At 41.2% G+C, this 25,251-nt stretch overlaps 1 protein-coding gene across 4 annotated transcripts in view; it reads left to right on the plus strand.

Annotated features, from left to right (window-relative positions):
• The window catches only part of wwox (WW domain containing oxidoreductase), a 1,184,285-nt gene extending 1,159,311 nt beyond the window's left edge, over positions 1-24,974 (plus strand). For 2 of the 4 annotated variants that reach the window (XM_063067209.1, XM_063067210.1), the window contains exon 11: positions 24,611-24,974. In XM_063067209.1, coding sequence (XP_062923279.1) covers positions 24,611-24,755 — 145 coding nt within the window. In that variant the 3' untranslated portion in view covers positions 24,756-24,974. The remainder of the gene's footprint in view (positions 1-24,610) is intronic. The other 2 variants (XM_063067215.1, XM_063067214.1) reach the window with 2 other exon arrangements.
• The last annotated feature ends 277 nt before the right edge of the window (positions 24,975-25,251 follow it).

The raw sequence follows: 25,251 nt of genomic DNA on the forward strand, positions 1-25,251 counted from the left end.
CAACCAATGGAGGGCCTTTCCGGCACCCTTCTGTATATATGTCCTTGATCTTAGGTAGGCTGGTGACAATAATGCTTCGGGCAGTAGACCCCTCTTATCTACCGCAGAACATTTTTCATACCACACAGTGATGCAGCATGTTAGGATGTTCTCAACTGTGCATCTGTAGAAGTTTGTGAATATTGATGTGAATAGCCCATCAGCTATGTATCACGGAAGGATTTTGGAGCCCATATGTCACCCAGTGAAATCACCAGGTGTACAATGAGATGGAATTTGTAACACTGTGTAAGACAGAGAACATACCACATGGCATATCAAAATAGTATGATGACACAATTTATGAGATTGAAATTCTCAGCAGGTCAAGAAAGTGGCAAGAAAGTCAGAACTAATGTTTAAATTCAGTGGCCTCTCTCATTTAACCTCATCTCAAAGCAATCTTTGGCTTATAGCAACGGACAAAAAGCTAAAGGAGCTCAGAAAGTTAGGCAGTACCTGTGGATGGAGACGGACAGCTAATGTGTTGGGTTGAGATCCTGCTCTGGCAAAGTGAACTGTCCATTTCTGTCGATAGATACTGCCTCACCCTCCGAGCTGCTGCAGATTTTTGTGTGGTGCTCCATATTCTAACATTTGCAGTCTCTTGTATCTCAGTCATTTCCTTGGCCCATTATCTTTTTCCTTTCTTTTGAACATCAATACCTGGCTTCTCTTCCACCTCATGTCTTGCTCCCTCTTCCCTCTCCGTCTTTCTCCGCATTTTAAAACTCAACACTAATTATTTTCTCAAGAAACACCTGATGCACTATTTCTGCTTCTCTCTCCACAGCTGCTGCCTAACTTGCTGAGCATTTTAATCATTTTCAATTTTCAGAATTTTATTCCCAACATCTTTGTTATATTTTATTATTTATTCTTCCTGGGGTTTGTCTAAAGAACGCACTTCCAAACTGTGTTGCATTATCTCTACATTGGTTGAGAAATATAAGTGGTTCCCTAAATTGAACAATAAATGATTATATCAGTATTAAACAACAAATCTGAAGGTATGATCCCATTCGGTGCAGACTCAACTGCCTTCGCTCGTAGACAGCTCTAGAGGTAATTGCACTGGGCTTCATTGCCGCGATTATTGCCCCTAGTTGCTCTTTAGTAACTCCAGGCTGAATGGACACTGGTAGAGGAAAAGACTGAGCATTGGCTGCGATACTCTCACAGTCAAACATTTGGGCAGCCCTTAATGAGGGCTGAAGTAGAAATTCCTTTTGATTGCAGCAGCCATGCTTTACAGTGAAAACATACCCCTGCAATATTCAGCAGCTTTGGATAGGAGAGGGCCGATAAAAGAGAATTAAATATTTGTTTCTTTTAAAAGAAGTCCGGATAAAATTAGAGTTGGTCAGAAATGGAGCTATACAGCAGTACTTACACACTGCTCAGTATTTAGAAAGTGTGACCTACTCAGAGATTTTAAACACTTTACTCTGCTTGTCAAGCAGAACACCCAGTTTAAATTTCAGCAGGGGGCAGGGGTCAGGTCGGGAGCTATGTAGTGGGGTGGGTGGGGGTGAAAACAGTAGTGACTTGTGCGAATCTTAACCCTTTAAGAGCCCTGGGAGTAGCCCCTTGGCTGGTGCTCAATAAGTATTGGCAACGGAGAAAGCCTCTGTGATTGGAAGTGTTTTCTCTTAATTGTACTTCAGCGTTCGGAAATCCTTTGTGGCTGCGGGTAATAACATCAGGCACGTTGAGAAAGCTGCTAAGGGGCATTCCGCACTCTGATGGGTCACAGCCGAGATTGACCCATTCAGAAATAACATGCAAAGTGAGCACCTCACTTTCAGAAGTCTCTTCCTTTGTATCTCTGCGCAAGCCCCTCTTCCGTTGGAGAGGCCTCCACCGTTGCTATTTTTAACACATTTGTGCTGATTCTTTAATATCCGCAATCCCTGTGGAATTAATTCATACAAATGAGTGGTTAATTATGCGAATAGCGGAAGTATAGGGATAACGGCACTGCCATTACCAGCAGGGAAGGCCACAACTGATCGACAGGTTGTGAAGGCAATTTTCTTCTTTCTTTGCTTTTCCCCTTAGTCTATTTCCGATTGATTCATTAAGTTCTTTATAATTTATCCCTCCTGTGCCACACACTGTTCCCCAGTTGAGGGGGGGGGGGGCGGGGGCTGGGATGCAACCATTTCCTCGGCCTATGCAAAAAGAGAGAACCATTCTATGACTCACCACTAGAGGAGGTGCACGATCAGATCCGAGGATGGTTCACTCTGGAAACCAGGCCTAATCTGTGGGCATAGGATAGGGGGTTAAGGTGACCCTTAATTAGATTAAAACTGCCTTCTTTTATTCAGAGAACGTGCAATGGATATATTGAAAAGGTGGACCTCTCCTTCTAGTAGTGAAACAGAGAAACCAAAGGATCCTGTAGATGTTATAGTTCGCAATTCTCCACAAAATACTTACCCATTCCATGACGTAGTTTCCCCCCACCACCCCATTCTCAATCATTCACCACTTTTAAAATCTCTCTTTAAATTTGTGGTCTTTCTCACTGAAGTTCCAGTGCAAAATTTATGTTTAAATTTAATTGAACGCTGTAGAGGAAGGGTTTGAGAGGAGGCTTGGCACCAGTCTCGCAAAGGCTCAGCTATTATTGGCAGAAGTGTCACTCATTGGGTCTAGGGCGAATGAGGTGAAATGTTCACAAATTTTGCTAACATTTGCTTGTCAGGTAATTGTACTTTTATTTCAATCATCTTTTCATTTCATTTAAAATTTTCACTAAATTTGGAAAAAAAACCTTCTGAAATTCACCTCCTTATCAGGCAGAAATGAGGCAATCCACAATTCAGTTAGTCCTGACGAAGGATCTCGGCCTGAAACGTCGACTGTACCTCTTCCTAGAGATGCTGCCTGGCCTGCTGCGTTCACCAGCAACTTTGATGTGTGTTGCTTGAATTTCCAGCATCTGCAGAATTCCTGTTGTTTGCGTTTTTAAAATCCACAATTGATATTGTCACAGGATTTTTTTTGTTCTTTGTCGAAGTCATGAATGTCTCTGGTGTAACAGGCCAGCTAGAAGAAGGGAGATTTTCTTTTACAATTCCTAATACTAAAATAACAACTACTCTTAAGCTAGTAGCTGATTTTTTTAGTCTTCCTCCTTGTTGTGCCGACTGTCTTTTGATTGTTTTCAGAGCAAAGAAGATTAAGGAAGACAAATCCAAACTAACTAGTGAGAAATAATTTTTTTCCCCTTGTATGTGAGCTTTGATTAGGAAGGGAAATTTTGAAAGGATGCTGAAAACAGATTTAGTTGTAACTTTTAAAAGAGAATTGTTTATCTGCTTGAAGAAGGTAAATACAAGCTAGGCTGTGGGATTAATCAGGTATCTTGAAGGGTCTCGGCCCGAAATGTCAACTGTATTCTTTTCCATAGATGCTGCCTGGCCTGCCGAGTTCCTCCAGCATTTTGTGTGCATTGCATTTTCTTCAAAAACAGTTTTTTCCTTGGGGAGAGAAGGTTAGATCATTAAGAGAAGGCTGGGAAAGCATGAGGAAGAATAGCGTTGTGGGATGTGCTTGAGAGATATAGGTGAAGAAAGACAGAAGCATAGACACTTACATAAGCTAGCTGGGCTGAATGGCCTGTTTTGTGCTTATCTTCAAGAGTAAAATACAGACCTCCTTCAATGAGGTATCAAAATGTGTTGTCGATGATAGCAAAGCTCTATCTGGGGTCTAAATCTAATTGTAGTGGGAGTATTCATGGCCAGTGTTCATAATATGAGCACCATAGTTGTGTAGCAGTTATTATGACACTATTACAGCTTGGGACATTCCGGAGTTTGGAGTTCAATTCTGGCACCATTCTGTGAGGAATCTCTATTTGTCCTCTCCATGGAATGCGTGGGTTTTCCCCTGGTGCTCCAGTTTCCTCCCATTGTCCAAAAACGTATGACTAGGTGAGGGTTAATGTGGGGTTGTGGGGTTGCTGGGGCTGTGTGGTTCGAAGGACAAGAAGGACACATTCCGTGCTGTATCTTTAACTAAATAAATATGGGATTGGAGAGACATGTATCATGGAATGGATGGCAGGCTGCCTTCTTAAAAGAGTGTTGACATACCAGTTTCTGCATCCATTTTTGCCTGCTAGCAAACTAAAATGTAATGTTTATTAAAAATCAATTTTGTAACTGTTAGATCAAGTTATTTGAGATTATAGTTTATGTAATCTATAGTTTATAGTTTATGGAAGCATTGGAAAGGGTACAGAGGAGATTTACCAGGATGCTGCTTGGTTTAGAGAGTATGCATTATGATCAGAGATTAAGGGAGCTAGGGCTTTACTCTCTGGAGAGAAGGAGGATGAGAGGAGACATGATAGAGGTATACAAGATATTAAGAGGAATAGATAGAGTGGATAGCCAGCGCCTCTTCCCCGGGGCACCACTGCTCAATACAAGAGGACATGGCTTTAAGGTAAGGGGTGGTAAGTTCAAGGGGGATATTAGAGGAAGGTTTTTGACTCAGAGAGTGGTTGATGTGTGGAATGCACTGCCTGAGTCAGTGGTGGAGGCAGATACACTAGTGAAATTTAAGAGACTACTAGACAGGTATATGGAGGAATTTAAGGTGGGGGGTTATTTGGGAGGCAGGGTTTAAGGGTCGGCACAACATTGTAGGCCAAAGGGCCTGTACTGTGCTGTACTATTCTATGTTTTATTTTCTATGTCTGTAATCGCTATGGTACTATATGCTTGCCAGTACCAACAGCCCTTCAGCCCACCAGATAGACTGTTATTGAGCTGACAGATTTACTTACTTATTGAGATACAACAATACAACACAGAGTAGGCCCTTCCAGGACAATTTACAATGGCCAGTTAATCTACCAAATGGCATGTCTTTGGAGCAGCCAGAGGAAAGCCACACGGTCATGAGGAGAACATGCAAACTCCTTACAGGCAGCAGTTGGAATTGAACTCAGGTCTCTGGTACTGTAAAGCATTGTGCTAACCACTATACTACCATGCCACCATGCATTAGAATGGAAGTTATGTGCAGAACTACCCAAGTAATAGCAAAATAATTTCTGTCATCCAGGTGCCCAAGATTTTCGGATGCAATTTAAAAAATGCTGTTCAATGTTCTGATGATTTAATTTAAATTCAGCGAGAATGGCATTTGAACTGATGCCTCCGGATCATAAATCCAGGCATCTATAAAACTAATCCTGCAACTTAATCACTATGTTACCAGATCAAACTGAAAGACTAGTGCACGATGGAGTAGTGGATCATGTCAATGACATTGGGCTGGTCCACAACATGGCAGATAATCTGACATATGAAGAACGGTGTAGTGGATAGGCAGAGATGAATAAAGAACTGCCCGTCTACACTGTTCATGGTGACTAACTAAGGGTCTATTGAGAAGGGCTGGAAGTAATATTCCAGACTTTCATAGAGGCTGCAGCTGCCGGAATCGAAAGCAACATACAAAATGCTGGAGGGAATGAACAGGTCAGGCAGTGTCTACGGAGGAACCTTCAATGGGACCCTGACTTTTGTGTTGTCCGTAGCAGAGGTAGAAAGAGTGCAGGTGTGAGCTTGTCCGTTCATATTCACACCAGGACATCAGCTTGCCAAGCTCACAGTCTATTTAGTGTTACTAAGGCAAATCAAGGTAGACTTGATGCAGGGGTGCTTGAAGCTGTCACCCAAATGTGAAAGAAGATTAGTGGTCAGCTCCCCTTAACAACTGCACTGCAATCCGCCAAAATCATATTTATTTTAAAAAGAAGAACAAGTGAGTTGTGGGTCATCAGATTTATTTATTAAATTCAAAATCTCTTCAGCACAGATAAAAATTAATCACTCCATCTATTGCGAATGTTACGTCTTTTTTTTTATCATTTTCAGTGTTTCAATTTCAAAAAAAGTTAACATTCCTATAAAAGTTTCCATTCTGTCCACTGAATCTTTATTTCACTCCGTACATTGTCTGTATCATAATGAACTACTCGGCATCCTCCCCAGTGTGAACCTTTTTATTTTGCATTGTTCCAAATGTCTGGGTTTTTCTTTAATACAGACAATAGGCATTATTCTGTAAGAACAGACTGGATGGAAAAATGACACGAGAAATGGCTCTACAGTAACAAAAATCTTGTGTTTCTTTATGCCCTATGACACCCACCCCATCCCCTTTTCCAGTGTCTTTCTGATATTAACAAAATTCCTTTTTAATAACTTATTTTTCCCATTTTTTTGCTAAATTTCTTTTTGAAGTACATGCCATATGAGGACAGCGATTATAAAAGTACCTGAAATCTGCTATTAGATCAGCATGCAGTAGCTCTTTCTATTTACATTCTATTTACATATGCGGACATGGCAAAGATCTACATGTTATTTACATCCTACTTGGGAGAGGACAAAGGCAGCTTTAATTATGAGTCTAAAATCCATGGTACTGTAGTAGAATATTTATCACATGCATATAAAGTTAATATTTGCATGATTTATTTTAAATTTGTAACTTTTCTGACATACCTCTTTTAAATTTTCTATGCTAAGTGTAGCATAATGAATAGGCAACATTTTCTTTATTTTTTCTTTCCTTGCTCTTTCTACCTTATTTAATGACTATTTGCATCGTACAGTATTTTCTTTTGTTTCTTTAAATGATCGTTAATATGGAGCGCTGCAGTTTTGCACCGTTCTCCTCTTTCGCTATAGCGACTAAACAGACTACGGGTTCCCTATGAGACCTGGCAGCGAGATGCTGGCGAATGAAATGCAATATAATAATCTGCAAGTATTTTACAAGTAACCTTCAGCCAATGGAACAGTAACTATAGAGTTCTCTTTTTCTCTTTTTCTCTTAAAAAGATGGTGTCTAAGCTATCATCATTAATTATGGAAATAGTATAAATGAGATTCTGTGTACTAGTGAAATATTAATGAAGCTTGTATTTCAGAATCTGGAAATCGTTGTTTACAGAGCTCTTTCTATACTAGTTTTATTTTGGGCTTTATTTATTCTGTTGGAGATCTAACAACAACACAAGAATGCACCTGTCTTTTTCTGTCTCTTTCGCTTCCATTGAAACAAAGATGGCATTGGCCTTAAACTATACATTCTCAAGTTGTCTCAGTTTCTGTCAGCAATTCTACTGTAAAATAAATTCCTTCCTTTGTTGTTAATTTTATATTGTGTTGCCGAGTAAAGCATTGCGGCAAAGACAGTTGTTTGTCTGTCTTTATGAGCAGCTTTTCATTGATTCTATTGTGTTCCTTTTTTATTTACTGTGGATGCCTGCAAGAAAATGAATTTCGGCGTTGTTTGTATATGGTGACATATATGTGTTTTGATAATAATTTTACTTTGAACTATGAACTTTGAAATATTTGACCATAAACCTCAGTTGTACCCCTTTCATGAGGGGTTACTGTCATTAAGGCATAATCTGACCCAGGTAGAATTCTGTTGGAACTTAAGCACAATAATTTGACATACAAACATTAAAAATAGAAAAGCAACACTTAATAAGCACAACCATTTTTTTTTCATTTCTGCTTGATAAACTCAAATTTATCTAAAATTGTGTATTTTTGTAATTTCAGCAGCCTTAAAAAAATCAGACAGCTTGCTTTGATGGAAATATTTGCAGTAACCTTGACCAAACACAAATTCTTCAGCCATTTAAAGATACCTTCAAATCACCAGGAAGCTAGGAGTGGATGAAGAATCAATTTACCATTGTTTTCAGTGTAGGACAGCCTCAGTATTCCCTTGGGTCAATATATTGGAACATGTAAAAACCCATTATACCATTTCCCTTCCTACATCAGCTCCTCAACCATAATTCGGACCATAAACTACAATATAGTAAATACAAGTGGATCAATAGAAAATGAGTTTAAGGAAGAATAATGCAGTGTTTTAACCAAGGGAACTTTACAATGCTATTGATGAATTCTAATTATTATCAATGTGGTCGATATTCTATTGTAAAATTCCAGTTGCAATGGGATGCCCAGGTTCTCTCTCTATGAACCTTTTTTTTTATTGTACAGGACATAGTGCACAGAACAAACAAAATTACTGTCAACTGAATTCAAAAGCAGTTTACCATTTCCTCCCTTTGAAAAGAGTAGATAGAAGAGCATTGTGAACACATCCTGAGCACGTCACAGGCACAAGGGAGATAGTTCTTCAGCAGAAGTTACTGTAATCTCTGGTGGCAATGCAAGCTGATTGCAAATTCTGTACAACAGCCTCTAAGGGGGGGGGGGTGGAATTATATGAACACATTATTGGTATTAAAGCTATAGCACATACAGATTTGAACCAGATGGTAGAAGTTGCTATTTCCATTTTCGACTGGGGTCTCTAATTGTCTAGTCAACACTCTTTCCTATCCATGTGGGATTCTGATGAAAGATTGCAAGAGATTAATCAATATCAAGGATTAATGGAGCCACCTTCAAACGTATGTATCCATAATGAGTAATATCTGACTATAATGTGAGATCAGAGCATTCAAACCAGCATCCAGGTGAACTAAGGGACTCTCCCAGTCATGGGCTCAATTTGAATAACTCGCCATTGTAATACCCAGCTGAGTGCGCTGATGAACTTTCGTCCTTTTCCTTTTCCCTTCTTCGAGGTTGAATAGCTTGGAGGATTCACTCATCCTATCTGGAGGGGGCAGAATCTGTGAGCGGGGCCACATTGAGTATGCCTGCTCTTGTCTAATATGAAGAGCTGCTGGTTGGAACCTTTCGGCAGGGGCAACAGCCACTTGCCTTTTCCTTTTAGAGTGGAGAGGGAAGTTCTGGGGAAGGCAATCAGAACCATTTGTTTTTTTAAAAAAAAGAAACAAAAGCCACAAACCCGCCATTATTTGATTAAAGCAGTTGTGAGTAGGCTGCTCAGATAGTCAACCACCATCTGACCTGAGGTCTCAACCCCATCCACTAACAAGTATGTGTGTAGCCAAAGAAATATAATTATCACAGGTATTCCAAATCCCATACTTCTTGTAACAGAAACAATTCCCAGGGCTACCCCAAAAACATGCAAGTCTTCTCTTAAATCAAACACTTGGCACAATGGTTGAGTACATTGTTAACTAGTGTTTCAGGAATTTGACATCCACTAAACCCTCAAGGAGACTTTTTTTTAAGAGTTTGGGCAACTCTGTAAGAGTGTTCAGTTCAAGCCAGGTTCTGAAAACAATAGAATTTCATTGCCACATGCAGTAACTGATCGAGTATTTATTGAACTCAAATGAATACAAACTGTTTAAAAAGCACCCAACACAGGTTCTACCATGGCGACTACATTTTCCACCAGAGACGATTTACTATCACCTCAGAGCATAAGAGATGCTCATTACAAAGTATCCAAGTGGGAGGATGAGGAGAAACTCTGTGAGTTGCAGTTGTTTGGAATATTTTGCCGGAAAAGGTGATGGAATAACTCTCTTGAAGAGCTGGCATGAAAGCAATGTGTTACACAATTCTATAACATCCCCCACTGTGAAGGGATTTTGGCTCTCAAGTTTAGATATGAGTCTTTCGTTTGCTACAATCTGGTGGAACTACATGAGGTATTTAGCCTACAGGAGAAGTCAAGACAAGGTAAGAGGGCTTATTTCCCTTAGCATAGCGGTCAGTCATTAGAAAACATTGATTTGGGTTAATTGGTGAAATGATTAAAGAGGAGCTGAGAGAAAAATAGAAATGTTTCAGCCTTTTTCAGGTTATGGCAGGGTCCCCTTCTTGAGAAACGTTTTAACCTGAACAGTTGGAGAGGAACAATAAGGGTCATAGCAAAAGCCGTGACGTGTCGGCGAGCAGACATGGGAGAGCGGCTCACCGACTCAGCGAGAGAGTCTGCTCAGTACTCCCGGCTCTGCTTGGCTTGTTCCTATGTTTGGGGTGTCCATCAGTCGGGTGTCCAGGACCAGGGGTGGACATGCACAGCATAGCAATGGAACTCACTGTCTGAAAGGATGGTGTAGGCAGACGTTTAAATAAGCAACACACGCAAAGTGCTGGAGGAACTCAGCAGGCCAGGCAGCATCTATGAAGAGAGTACACAGTTAACGTTACAGGCCAAGACCCTTCATTAGGACTGGAGAGGAACCAGAGAAGTCAGAGTAAGAAAGTGGGGGAAGGGGAGGAAGAAGTACAAGGTGGCAGGTCATAGGTGAAACCAGAAGAGGGGGAGTGGATGAAGTAAAGAGATGGGAAATTGATTGATGAAAGAGATACAGGACTGGAGAAGAAGGAGTCTGATAGGAAGGGTCAGAAAACCACGGAAGAAAGGGAAGGGGGAAGAGCACTGGAAGGAGGTGATGGGCAGGTAAGGAGATGGGGTCAGAGAGGGAAATGGGAATGGGGAATGGTGGAAGAGACAAGGGGGGACAATTACTGGAAGTTCGAGAATTTAAATAGTCCCTCAATGAGCACCTGAACAGCCATAACCTGCAACACTATTGAGTACAAACTGGGAACTGTGATTAGCCTAAGGTCCTAAAGCACAGAGACAATGGGTTGAATGGCTCCCTTTTGTACCCTCGTTTTCTGAGACAGATGACTCATTCAGGATTTAAGAAAACGGGGGAGAAAAATAATATAGCAGAGGCAGGTGTTCTCTGAGGCGAACTGATACTTCCTAGCAGCCTGTGGTTTCAAGCTGGCTTCAGTTAGAACACCCTAGAAGGCCAGAGCTGTACTTTCAATGAGCCCCCATTTTTTGGCAGATGTTGTATGACTGGTCGGACATGAAGATTAATGCTCACCCGCAGTGTATGTTTCTTGTGCTGTTATACCAGAATTAAAAGTGCATGCACAACGCTGGCAATTTCTCTCAGCTGCATCATTTGAGGTGCTGCAGATTTTTTTTAATATTAGAAACTTCACCTCCTTCCCAAAGGGTTTCCTTTCTTTATATTCAAAATGTTTTTTTTCCTGCTTTTTAAGGGTAAGTAATTCCATGTGTAGAGGGTTGTGCTGCGCTGCTTAGAATTTAAAGTTGGGCTGCCCACCAGCCTAAGGGGGATGCCGATGGCTAAACCGAGCACCAACCTACCCCGGCGGGAGGGAGCCCAAGCGCACAAAAGCAGCAGTTTGCTCACGCCAGGTTTCTAGCAAGATTACAGTTCATTCCATTGACTCAGCTCTTTTCGAACCTGGACATTGGTGGGGATAAGGGGTGGGAGGAGACAGGAAAAGCAAATGAGGCTTTAGCCAGCTAGAAATTAGGACCTTTCTTTACACAGAGAGCTGGGAGACAACTGATTAAAAACTGTTTGTTACTATACTATACGAAATATACAGTATCTAAAGTAGATATGCACTTACAACTTAAGGTGTTTTTTTTTGTGGAGTGGGATGCCAAAGTTTCCTTATGCTTGTTATAGCCCTGTGGGGTGGGGGAGTATAGTGGGGATAAGCTCCAACTTCCTTTTAAATGCTCCCAGTGGTGTGTGTCTCAAATACTGTCTGGCAGCCCATTCCAGCTCCTGGCCTTCAAGTGTAGCAGAACCGTTTCGACTGGCAGGTGAAGAGGCAAAGGCGGGTCACTGGTGCCTTAAAACCAGTCACTTAGGACAGATGGGACTCGTTAGCCATGGCTGGCAGCTTAACTAGGAGGAGAAGAAAAACTCTGATCTCAAACCTCTGCCGCCTTGTAGCGATACTCTCTCATGGGGAAAGTTTCGGCATTAAACCCTGAGGAAAAATCGGTAGCTGGAGCCCCTAGGGCAATCTCATATTGAGTTCAACACTGACTAGCTACTCCTGGATTGCCACTGGTGCCAAACTGTATCAATGTTTACCATTCCTTTGGATTTATCAGCTGCATGGAGAGGGGAAGCCCGTTGTGTGGGAAATAGCTTGCTCTCGATATTATACTGCCCTGGCTCACATATCACATAGACATCTGAGATGATATCACTATGGTCAACTCTGACCAGCGGAGGGCTTCTCTCTCTTGGATGTCAGTAAACATATTTGACATAGAAGTCGCAGAGACCAAAGACTCTGAAAGGGAGGTGTATCACTGCAAACCAGTACTGGGCATCTCTCAGTAACCAATCACTAAGCTGTGTGATTATAGTACTATCCAACACTTCTGTTCAAATGTATTATGACATGCTATTGTTCATTGTTGGGAGAGGGTGGTTTATAACAAAATCTAGTTTCATAATCTACAGAAGAAATGAAAAAAATTAGCAGCAATGGAAATCTAACTAAAGGTGCTGCAGCATGCTGAAGTAATTAACTCTGTTCTGTCTGATAAGGCAGGCAAAGCCCCTTTAATTAAAGACTGCAGTAATTTTGCAGTACCACATGAAGGAGACTGGGTCCAATTAGTCACCCACTCAGCTATCACTCTAAGATTTGGCACCGTCAAGAAAAAGGGTCTGAGGAATTTATAAAAGCAGAGAAAACCATAGGTCACCATTGGATTTCATAGGAAATATTAGGTTATTAATTCTGTGTAAGATAATGGGAATCAATACAGACCATTTCTCTTTATGAAATATAACCTTCTTCTGACCCAAGCATGTCAATGCAAGTCACCTTATTATTTTAGTGCTCCATGTAGATAGAATTTATGCAAAGGAATCAAGAAATAAAAATGTGATGACCTCAGATTTAAAAATTATATTCTTAAAGGAGCGGTGAATCTTAGGGGAGTATCCTTGAGCACATTCTTCGATAACTGGACCAGTTTTAAAAGAGGAGTGTGTCATGTTGCCTACACCCAGAGTAAATGCAAATCATAAACATAAGAGATTCTGTAGATGCTGGAAATCCAGAGCAACATATGCAAAATGTTGGAGGAGCTCAGCAGACTCGCAGCATCTATGAAGAGGAATAAACAGTCGATGTTTCAGATCCTGATGAAGGATCTCAGCCTGAAATGTCAACTGTTTATTCTGCTTTATAGATGCTGCCTGACCTGCTGAGCATTTTGGGTGTGCTGACCCAGAGAACTGCTCGGCTCTCAAGTTAAAACTCAACCTAAACCTGAATGCTTTTTTTTCCCTTACCGACCCTGAGCCAAGCCAAAAGCTTTTGCAGTTTGTTATGCCCAGACACTGACATTGAGTTAGACTTGATGCCCGAGCCTGAGAAAGATGCCTTAAGCCTTGGTGAAGTCTCTTGTCCACTGCCCATAGGTGGCTGTCTTTATCTTTCCATGGCCCTAAAGCAAACTGGAAGCCAAGACTTGGAGAAGTCTATTCGATCCCAAGCAGCATTCTTGGTTGAGAATCATAATTGACAAATGCCTCTAACATCCCGAGACAAGCTTCTCTAATGTTCAGGACCTGATGTGTCTAACACAGCCACCACCATTTACATGAGTCAAATGGACAGATAAATTAATGAGCTGAATGGCTACAGTACAACCTTACCTAAGCCTAAAAGTTTTGTTCGAACATAACCCATCCTAACCCAACCTATATCGAATAACACACACAAAATGCTGGAGGAAGTCAGTAGGTCAGACAGCAACCATGGAAAGGAATAAACAGTTGACATTTTGGGCTGATGCCCGTCATTAGGATTCATTTGTAGTCATATAGTCATATGCAGCCGACTTTAATTCAGACCTTTACACGTTCATACCTCAATGTGCATTACAACTGATTGACACCATTCAAGGACAACTCTCTTAAGAGCCTGGTTGTTCAAATGAGGAGCTTTCACGGAAAGATATTTGGTCTTGACACTGTTTTCAATATTTTGCTGTCTCTGGTGTGCCTCATTTTTTTGGCTATCTTCATACACTCAATGTAAACACTATTAAAAATCAAACTCACCACTTCACGAGATTTTCAAGAAGATAAAATAGATACTGGAACTAAATAGTTGGCAGGAGCTGAGCTGCAAAATGCAGCATGTTTGGCAAGATTGCAATGAATGTTTCAGTATTCCATCCCCGGGAGATAACGTCTCTGCGGAGATATGGAGCATTGAGAGTGTGTTTTGTAAGTGTATCCATTTTTGACAATTGCTATGAATACAGTACACAATAATAGTTATTTCTCTCCCTTCCTTCTACCACTGGAGCATGCTGAAAGCCATTTCAACAGTACTTTTCTGAAGGGATTTGGCTATATACTTGGAAAGAGGAGAGAGTAGAGGAGTTGAACTCAGTGCATAGTTGACTGGGTAGAAATGAGATGGCCTAAGTGCAGACCTACTGCACCACATTTTGCCAAGGCAGGTCACTCCTTACAATAATCGAACATTTTCAGAAACAATATTTGTATCATTCCCACTTAACTTTCTGAAAACTGCTCTACATATACATTCAGTTACGGGCAGAGGTGGGGCATTGTTGATTAGTGACTACTGTTTGCTGCTCACGCCTTCATGCTTCTCTCAAGACATCACTAGAAGCCTTTTAGTTGAGTCCCACGGTCTTGAGTTTGAGTATATTTAAGTGAAGGGCACTCATAGCCAACCGGCACCTGACCTCACTAATTGATCCACTCATCTATATTCTGAGGGAATTACTGGATACTGAACAGAACGAGGAGTTGATTCTGCCCTTCCCAATTGCAGGGAGATTTGAATCTAATCCCAGTAGCTGATCATCACTTGTCTGAGACTGCTCAGCCTAGCACCAGCTATTGATCAAACCAGGGACCAGCCTGCTATGTACAGTTCAGCTGTCCATTCCATAACATTTGTAGAGGTTGTTTTAAGGGACACTCACGTTATGGTGGCTGTATCATAAAGACCATGTGCTTTGCACAGGCCTTTAAGCACAGATAGAATATTAGGATTAGAAATTAGAAAATTGTCCCGGGATTAGGCTAGGATTAAATCGGAGGCTTGCCGGGCATTGTGGCTCGAAGGGCCAGAAGAGCCTATTCTGTTATGTATTTCAGAAAATAAATAAGTCTTTGGAATATGGATGGAAACCAGAGCACCTGGAGGAGGCCCACATGGTGAACTTACAAACTCCTTACAGATGGAGGTGGAAATTGAATCCCGAATTTACAGCTGCACTAAACGCCATGCCACCATGCTGTACAGCTTCTGACTGTCCATAGAATTCAGCCAGATGAATGATGACAGTGCTCCTTAAGTAAGAAACGAGGAGAAGTACAGTTGTTTGGTTGGTGTGGACCAATCTAAACTAACATTGATTCAATAATGCCTTCAAATAGTAATTAACGCATTCCAAGGTTTTGAACATTTCCTAATGATGTATAAAATGGCTCACAGCCGATAATGTGAATATGATTATAAATTTAATTTTGCTCCACCTCCTCTTCTATTCCATCTGCTAATTATTTTTCCAGTGAAATGGCACGAGCAATGTTAATAAAGTCATGCTATGTTGCCTGTTTTCTGGCTTGCAAGCTCTTGAGCAGTGATGGAAAACAGCCTGACTTGATCAACTTGCTAAGCTGCTTTCCACACTTGCACTGCAGATGGTATTCTAGATATGCTAGTTATACTTGTAATAGCCTGGAAGTTAAAAAAAAACTGTCACAGGAGGGATTTTGCACTCGTTTCTGAATCTGTAATTTAATAGGCAAATTTTAAAGGTGCAGTCTGCTTTAATTGTGCACTTAATTCTTTTGTTGCATTACCCCTTACTCCACCTGGTTGCTTTTCTAAAGAGGCATCTCTGTTCCATGGGAGGACTTCCAGACACACTTTTAAAACAACAGAGAAAGGCTTACATGTTGCCTTTCATGTTGTTCTCATGTTCTTTCAAAGTGTTTTAATTCCAATTTTTGAAGCAAGATTGCTGCTGCAATGTGAGAAATTGCTGCCGTCTTCCAAAAAAAAAGAAATGTGATAATGACTAGATAATCTGATGTTGAGTGAGGTATAAATATTGGCCAATGCACTCAGGATGTCTTTCTAGTCCTTTGAAATTGTGTCTTGGGATCTTTTATATCTTTTTGAGAGAGCAGTTGTTGTCTCATCTGAATGTTTCCCCAGTACAGCCCCTAGGAATCTCAGAATTGTATGCTTAAGGCTGTAGTGTGGGATTTGAACCCTAAAAACTTTCTGATTCAAAGCTACTGCTGACCTTTGAGGTTAATCTTCCCTGCATTTTATATATATATTAGCTTGGTTATTAAAACAAATGCAATAAATGAATGATTGATCCAATTCATACACTTGTGAACGTGCTGCATTCTAATCTCCTGCCAATGGTTAGTTTTTAGGCTTGGCCATGGAAACTTGGTACACCCAGTTTTCAAAGTTCAAAGTAAATTTATTATCACAGTATGGGTATGTCACCACATACTAAGTTAAGATTAATTGTAACACACCTGAGGCAGGGAGGAGAACACATGACTAAAATACCCCCACTTCTAGTCAGAACCCAGCAATTCCCTTTTGAAATGTATACCTGGACATTAGAGTGGGCTATGATGTCTCTCTCCTTGGTCAACGAACACGGCTGAACAATACCTCTTATGAGCTCTAAGTCTTGGAATGAGTAGCGGAGGAAATAAAGTGAAGTTAGCCACTCTGTAGCCTAATGGCAGACTATTCACCATCAATACACTGCTTTTTCCCCGAGCCTGAATTTCGACCACGCAAGCTCAGATGTTGGAGAATGGTGAAATAAACATAAAAAATTCCAGCTTAAATCCATGACTGTTCTACCCCCATGGCTCTGGGCTGTAACCACAGTCTGACAAATGACTTGTGAAAGAGAGTGATGAACCCTTATTGTGCAGACACTCTTTAGTTAATCCAAAACCAGATTTCGAGGTAATTTCACATACACTAAAAAGATTGATGGTGTGGCCTGCCTTGACAGCTTGCAAATGTTTGGGAGGATTGAAAATGGCATCGCAACTTGATTAAGGATGGTGCAGGGCTTCAAAGAAGTTTCTTCATTCAGTAAATCTATCATTTTAATTTGCAAACTGCCTTTACAACAACTTACAGATGTTTGACCCCTGACAGAGCAGTTACCGCTGCAGTCAAACAGGAATCACTGTGGGGAAAACAAGCTTGAGATTCTTGCCACATAATCTTTTGAAATACAGTCAAGATAAACGTGTACCTGCTCCTGAGCATATTTCTCCTTCAAGTGTAGAGTTCCAGTGTACGGTTAACTCCCAGTCCCATTTATTGAGATGTATAATGTGTGCGTAGCTGGTGCACATATAACGTTTCCTCACAAATTAATTTGTGTCTGTCAAGAATCCAGGTGCATTTTGAGCCATCTGCCATAGTCTTTCAGGAACTTATTTTTTATAAAAAGCAAACAAAGGTTTTTCAAAATGTAACCAGCTGTAACAAGACAAATGTTCCCTTCCAAGCCGTGATTTTTTTCAGTTGAAAACATTCCTTTGTAATGCAGAACTGGAGTGCCAGTGTTCTAATTAAATACAGATATTATAGTTATTGAGAGTCAATTCTTCAGTAACAGTACTCCACAGTATCAAGTCTACAATAAATCCATCAAAAATGCACAGCGTGGATTCAAACCAGAGTGGAAATGTGCCTGGATTTCAGATCCAGTAGAGGCTGTACGAATGCAGTAAAGCATTGCCACATGAAGGATACCCACAGTCTATCCTGGCACCATTCTGTTCATGGTTGGAGGGCAGGAATCCTCGTACAATGCATTAGTTGTCTGGTCTTCGTTGTTACTTTTTCTTCCTCATTGTATATTGAACCATCAACGCACAACAAATCTGGCCATGCCTGCCCTATCTGCTATTGAATTGCCTATATCTGAGACAAGTGCCACGTTAAGGGCAAGATGCAACAATGAAGATGTTCTTTTAGACTCACGTGGAATTCTCTTTTCCTGAACTGTAACTACTAACGTTATGTGGGAAAAGTGGCAACAATTAATGGGCAGTTGCCTCCCCAGCATCGAGGACAACTTCTAAAGGCAATGCCTCAAAAAGGCAGCATCCATCATTAAGGACCCCCTTCAGCCAGGACATGCCCTCTTCTCATTGCTACCATCGAGGAGGAGGTACAGGAGCCTGGAGACACACACTCAATATTTTAGGAACAGCTTCTTCCCCTCCAGGTTTCTGAACGGAAAACTAACCATATACACTACGTCACTGTCCTTTTTCCCTCTTTTTGCATTACTTATCTAATTTAATTATATATATAATTATTGTAATTTATCTTTTTTTTCAGTATGTATTTCACTGCACTACTGCCACAAAACAATAAATTTCATGACATGTGGCAGTGACATTAAACCCAATTCTGATTCTGATCCTGATTCTGGAAACAAACTCCCAATAAGTAGGTGCATGAGGGAACTGCTAAGCTGTTTTTGACTAACTTGCATTGAAAGATAAATATTTGCCAATGCACCAGAGGTAATGACCTTTGGTGTTTCTTAAAAGGTGATGTCTTATTTGAAAGAGCCAATGGGAAATCGGTCTAAAACCAAAGCATGCCATTTCCAACAATGCCCCTCACCCCCTGTCACCAGGGAATTGGATTTAAAATCATTAATTTCATTTGTATTTAGACCATAAGACATACGAGCAGAATTGGGCCATTTGGTCCATCGATTCTGCTCCGCGATTCCATCATGGTGGATTTACAATCCCTCTCAACCCATTCTCCTGCCTTCTCCCTGTAGCCTTTGATGCCCTTACTAATTAAGAATCTGTCAACCTCCATACTAAATATGCCCAATGACTTGGCCTTCACAGCCATCCATGGCAGTGAATTCCACATTGTTCAACTCATAACCTTCAGAGGTGAGAAGGCTACCAGCTGAGCCAGAGGTTACACCATATCATTCTTGATCTGGTGTAATTTCTTGAATCAAAATTGACACCATATCAGGCTGCCAATAGTATTCAAATTTCAGGCCAGAGATACGTTACAAGCAGAAACTAGTGGTTACAGGGAAATTGTTGCCTCACTGACAGGCTGTCTGAGTTTTAATATGGAACGGTGTACAGCAACATCATTAGATCATTGACAGCTCTAGCCAGATTTTATTTTTGTTAATAATTTCTGTTAGCACAGAAATCATGTAGCAAAAAAGTGCCCTTGCATTTTTCACTTTCTCTCTGTAGCAGATACAACATCTGACACAGCAGCTGTAGAAATTTCTACTGGAGTTAACATTACCCCATCCACCTTCATCATTTTAAACACATGAGCTGAAGTGGTGGATGTCTGGAAGGGGTTTGCATCTGTGATGGACAATGCAGCTAACTCTAAAATCTACCTTATTCATGGCAGGCACACGTTCACACTTGCACACTCATATTCACAAACAAACACACATCCAAAGCAACACACAATATGCTGGAGGAACTCCCCAAGGCAGGCAGCATCTGCAGAAATGAATAAACTGTTGATGCCTTGGGCTGAAACTCTTCTTCAGGACTGGAAAGGAAGGGGGAAAATGCCAGAATAACAACCTACCCAGGCTCTTCCAGAAAGAAGTCCCCAGCCCAGTAATAAAGAGCAGGCATTCCACTGGAATAAACGCAAAATGATGGAGAAACTCCAGGCCTGAGGAGGGGTCCCAGGCCAAAATGTCAACTGCTCATCTCCCTCTGTCGATGCTGCCTGACCTGCTGAAGTTTCACCAGCATCATGTTGTGTTTGTTCTTCTAGATTTCCAGCATCTGCAGAATCTGTTATGTTTAGGAATTTTGTTAGAATTTTTTTTACACCTCCTAATGTTGTTTTGCAAGGGAGGATTTTTTAAACACACACACGCACGCACACACACACACACACACACACACACACACACACACACACACACACTCTGCAGAAACAATGATCCTAGCTCAGTAATAAAGAACAAGGTTTTTATTTTTGTCTTCCCAACCTTGTTTCATTATAAATGATTAAAAACAACAGGAGAACAAAAACACAAGAAAATCTGCAGATGCTGGAAATCCAAGCAACTCACACAAAATGCTGGAGTAACTCAGCAGGCCAGGCAACACCTGTGGAAAAGCGTATATGGTCGATGTTTTGGGCCGAGACCCTTCATTAGGTCCAATGAAGAATCTTGGCCTGAAACGTCGACTGTTCACTCTTTTCCATAGATGCTGCCTGGCCTGCTGAGTTCCTCCAGCATTTTGTGTGTATTGATTAAAAACAACAGGGTTTCAGCTGAAGTATACTATAACACTCCTCGTGCTTGTGAAATACTTCCCTTCAACTCCCCCTTTTGTATCTCTCAGGTGAAGTTAATGCCTGTGGCATTAGGGATGGATGGATGAAAGCAGTGTTTCAACATGATCCTTCATCCATCACATTCTAGGGTACATTTAATGGACCAGCTGATCCTTCAATGTCTATCAATTTTGTCTGCTTTTATTTTACATTGCAGTAGTTAATTTAGAATATCGATATAGAATTCCGAAATGTTAATGGAGGACCCTTGTGTTTTATTTATGCATTAAATCATTCCACCATGCTCTGAGGTAAAACTGAAGCAATACGAAACTGCTCCTGTCTCATTACAATATAGTGAATGGGCTCATGTTGGTCTTGCAAGACCATGGATCTGTGCCTTGAAAGTCTTCACTCTCCAGGGCGCAGGCCTGGGCAAGGTTGTATGGAGGACCAGCAGTTGCCCATGCTGCAAGTCTCCCCTCTCCATGACACCAGTGTTGTCCGAGGGAAGGGCATTAGGACCCATACAGCTTAGCACCAGTGTTGTCGCAGAGCAATGTGTGATTAAGTGCCTTGCTCAAGGACACAACACGTTCCCTCGACTGGGACTCGAACTCACGACCTTCAGGTCGCTAGTCCAATGCCTTAACCACTTGGCCACGTGCCCACACTCTCATGTTGGTATGCTCCCTGTAAAAGGTATTGCAGCACAATCCAAAGGTTAGAACCTGAATTCAATTTTATTTATTTATCGAGATACAGCATGGAACAGGCCCTCCAGCCCTTAGGAGATGTGCCAGCCAGCAACCCCCAATTTAACCCCAGCCTAATCACGGAACAACTTACAATGACCACTTAACCTACCAACCAGTACATCTGTGGACTGTGGGAGCAAACCAGAGCACCCGGAGGAAACCTACGTGGTCACGGGGAGAACGTACAAACTCCTTACAGACAGCAGTGGGAACTGCACCCGGGTCACTGGTACTGTAAAGCATTGTGCTAAGCACTACACTACCTGGCCGCCCTGCCATGCTAGTTGGAAAACTTAAAACAATTAGTCAACAATTAACTAACATCTTAATGGTCATGAATTACTTATTTGGTTCTCAGTGACTTTAATAAATCGTGACCTTGCCAACAATACTTTGGGACAACACAGTAGCACAGTAGTTAGCATGACACTATTATAAACCCAGTGACTGTCTATAAGGAGTTTGTATGTTTTCCATTTGACCACGTGAGTTTCTTTGGGTGTTCTGGTTTCCTCCGACAATCCAAAGATGTACAGGTTAGTTGGTTAATTGGTCACATGGGTGCAGTTGGGCAGCTCAGGCTCTTTGGACCAGAAGGGCCTGTGCCACGCTGCATCTCTAAATTAAATACACACATAACCTATATCGCTACAACATTTTATCTTTTTTGTGCTCACAATATTCAACATTTATAAAGGATCTTTTTAAAGTTTGCTCTTTACTTTCCTCACTTGTTTATATTGGCAGACTCTCAGCTGAAGCTGAGAGGGAATCACTGGCTGACCATTAGTTCTGCTGCTTGGCTGGTGCATAGTCTGGATACACAGAGTTTATGAAAGGAAGCAATAGAGCTGAAACTTGTATAACTTCTTACCTGAACTCACTGGCCTCGGAGCACTACTGAAACAGTGACAAACAATGAAAGAACCTTGGCAGGGGAAAGGAACAAATCCACTGATGAATTAACTTCCTGATGGCATTTCATTATCTACATTTATATACAAAGCATGGTCTTTATAAGAACTAACTACTTACGGAGAACATCCTTTGGACATGGCTATCAACATTGTTAATTCCCTTCAAAAGGCATATAGGGGCAGAGGATCTTCCGCGGTTAGGTGGAATACATAACCAATACTATAGTACATTTACTTTGTAATTCCCTTGTGCAATTCAACTCTACTGAATGTCTTGGAGCAGACTTTCTGAAGCTGGGTTCAATGTTCATGCATATCCAGTCAATGTCTGGTGCAACTGAGGATGACTAACCCACTCTGTTTGAATGCAGGGGATCATGCAAATATAACTTCTCCAAAATCCATTCAGGATTTAGATCCCAGTCGCTGAGTGATCTCCCGTCATGCAAATCTGTGTCCTCAACATACTGTCTTGCCACTCCTGTCCCAATGGGGAAATGGAACACAAATACTACACTTCTAACTCCACTTGATTGTTACTTGGGAGCCCTGGTTGATTTTATTAATTCTGCTTTGGGCTTTTCTCCCATTCCTTGGAGATGGCTGGAGTCTCTGTTATAACCTGGCTTAATGACTTGGTGACAGGCTTCCTTTCAAAGTGAATAAATTCATACTTAACCTCCTACTGGATTTTGAGACAATGATGTATATGCAGCTATGATGTCTGGTGCAAGTTACAGTATGTCTTTTCAAATATAGACCATACTTTGCCCTGACACTTTCTCCATTGATCAATCACACATGAACAATCCTACTTTCAAAACTGGTAGAATAAGAAAAACCCGTGATACTCAGAGCAATAATGCTATCTTTGAGCTATCAACTTGTTGTTGTTTTTAGGTATGGTATCCAAAAGGTTCTCTTAAGCAACAACACTCTTTGTTTTATGTATCCAATTTGATAGTTTAGTAATGCATTGGTCTTATAATTACTGAAGCTTTTCTGCTAAGTAAGTGGGGGCAAATATTGCATCAGTGTGCTGGTCATTAAATGCCAGCCTGGGGCTGGTTATAGAGTGAAATTGAGTGGGAAGGGGAATGTACAATAATACAATTAACCTGGTTTTCTCTCTATCAAGTTAAATGGTTAGAAAAAGGTTTCATTATAAGGGCACAATCCTCTTTGTGTATTTTTCCTCACTTGGCTCTGCTCAGGTAATGCTTTACAACCAAGAGCTCTCCCACCATCACAGTGCCAACAACTCCCAGTACACTTAACCATGATTTGACTTTTGCTTTCTTTCTTTCCAACAGCCAGCCTGGCTTCAAGCTTCGCCACTGAATAAGTTATCTTTTTAAAGGGTGTCTCTAAGATAGTGATGAAAATAATTGATCTATGTATATCCCGTAGGGACTGCATTGCAAAAATCCTTGAAGCTACAGAGTATCTTTGTTCTACGAAAACTGCATTTGGTGACTAAGATGCCGTTGGCATAGTTCAACTGCACTACCATTTCCATCAAGAAAACAGTGTAAATAGAAAGAGTTATAGAAACATAGAAACATAGAAAATAGGTGCAGGAGTAGGCCATTCGGCCCTTCGAGCCTGCACCGCCATTTATTATGATCATGGCTGATCATCCAACTCAGAACCCAGCCTTCCCTCCATACCCCCTGACCCCTGTAGCCACAAGGGCCATATCTAACTTCCTTTTAAACATAGCTAATGAACTGGCCTCAACAGTTTGCTGTGGCAGAGAATTCCACAGATTCACCACTCTCTGTGTGAAGAAGTTTTTCCTAACCTCGGTCCTAAAAGGCTTCCCCTCTATCCTCAAACTGTGACCCCTCGTTCTAGACCTCCCCAACATCGGGAACAATCTTCCTGCATCTAGCCTGTCCAATCCCTTTAGGATCTTATACGTTTCAATCAGATCCCCCCTCAATCTTCTAAATTCCAACGAGTACAAGCCCAGTTCATCCAGTCTTTCTTCATATGAAAGACCTGCCATCCCAGGAATCAATCTGGTGAACCTTCTTTGTACTCCCTCTATGGCAAAGATGTCTTTCCTCAGATTAGGGGACCAAAACTGCACACAATACTCCAGGTGTGGTCTCACCAAGGCCTTGTACAACTGCAGTAGTACCTCCCTGCTCCTGTACTCGAATCCTCTCGCTATAAATGCCAGCATACCGTTCGCCTTTTTCACCGCCTGCTGTACCTGCATGCCCACTTTCAATGACTGGTGTATAATGACACCCAGGTCTCGTTGCAAATGATGTCTCTTATTGTAGTGCAATCATTTCAGTAGAGCATGCCTTGAGGTAAATAAGCCAATCCTGCTTATTCCTTGGCCTATCTAGTGATTCCTGTGTGGGATGAAGCGTAGAATAGTTGGGTTATTCTCTTTGCTGTGTATATGCTTAGGCAATGCTCAATCACTTAAGTCTTCCATGATCCTTGCCGATGGTAATTTTAGCAAAAATCATCAGTGGACTTTTGCGCGATTAAGTCAACATGATGAAAGGGGAGTGGATAGATTTGGCACACACTTGCACGTTGTGTCATCGTACTTAATTAGAGTGCCTTAGCTGAGTTTTGCTTTGGCAGAGGTTTTTTTAAAACTTCGGTACTGTCAGAATAAATTCAGCATCGAAGTTAAGAGCCGTATTATATTGTGGGAGATAAAACATGTTTTCACTGAAAACCCTTAATTATCAGTAATGTTTTAATAGGTATTTATCTTGCATTTTATCCTCTTTTCCAGCAACAGGGAGCAGCCACCAGTGTTTACTGTGCCGTTGCCCCGGAGTTGGAAGGCCTGGGAGGGATGTACTTCAATAACTGCTGCCGGTGCCTGCCGTCACAGGCGGCCCAAGATGAGGCATCGGCATCTGCCCTGTGGGAGCTGAGCGAGAGGCTGATCCGCGAGCGAACAGGCAGCCCCTCTGAGTAAAGACAGCCCGGTTTCTGAAGCTGTGAAGCCAGTATCTGTGCAAGAGGAAACTGCCACCCTTGAAAATTTTCTTTTGCTCTCTTTGTCTTTATCTTGTTCACTGGTTTCTTGTCAATATTATAAGATTGATTGCGCTACAAATAAAATTTAACCCTTTGAAACACACTGCTGCAATCTGTCTGTGCTTTGTTAAAGAAAAGATAAGATTTTATGAACTTGGAGGACATTTAGTATTTAGAGCAGTCTGCTACAGAGCCTCATTGCCAATAATTGGTACTAATGAATAATTATTTATAATATTTAACACAGTAATAAAACGAATTTCATATAAGTACATTATGTATGTGGAAGCTGTTATTGTTCATTCCTTAAAAGGTTGATGATCATCAAGGAGCCAGTGCCTTAATCCTGGTCTACTGTGGTTGTAGAAATAGCTTTTAGATTTCCTTATT

The sequence above is a fragment of the Mobula hypostoma genome, chromosome 14 (assembly GCF_963921235.1).
Source record: "Mobula hypostoma chromosome 14, sMobHyp1.1, whole genome shotgun sequence".
Taxonomy (NCBI): Eukaryota; Metazoa; Chordata; class Chondrichthyes; order Myliobatiformes; family Myliobatidae; genus Mobula; species Mobula hypostoma.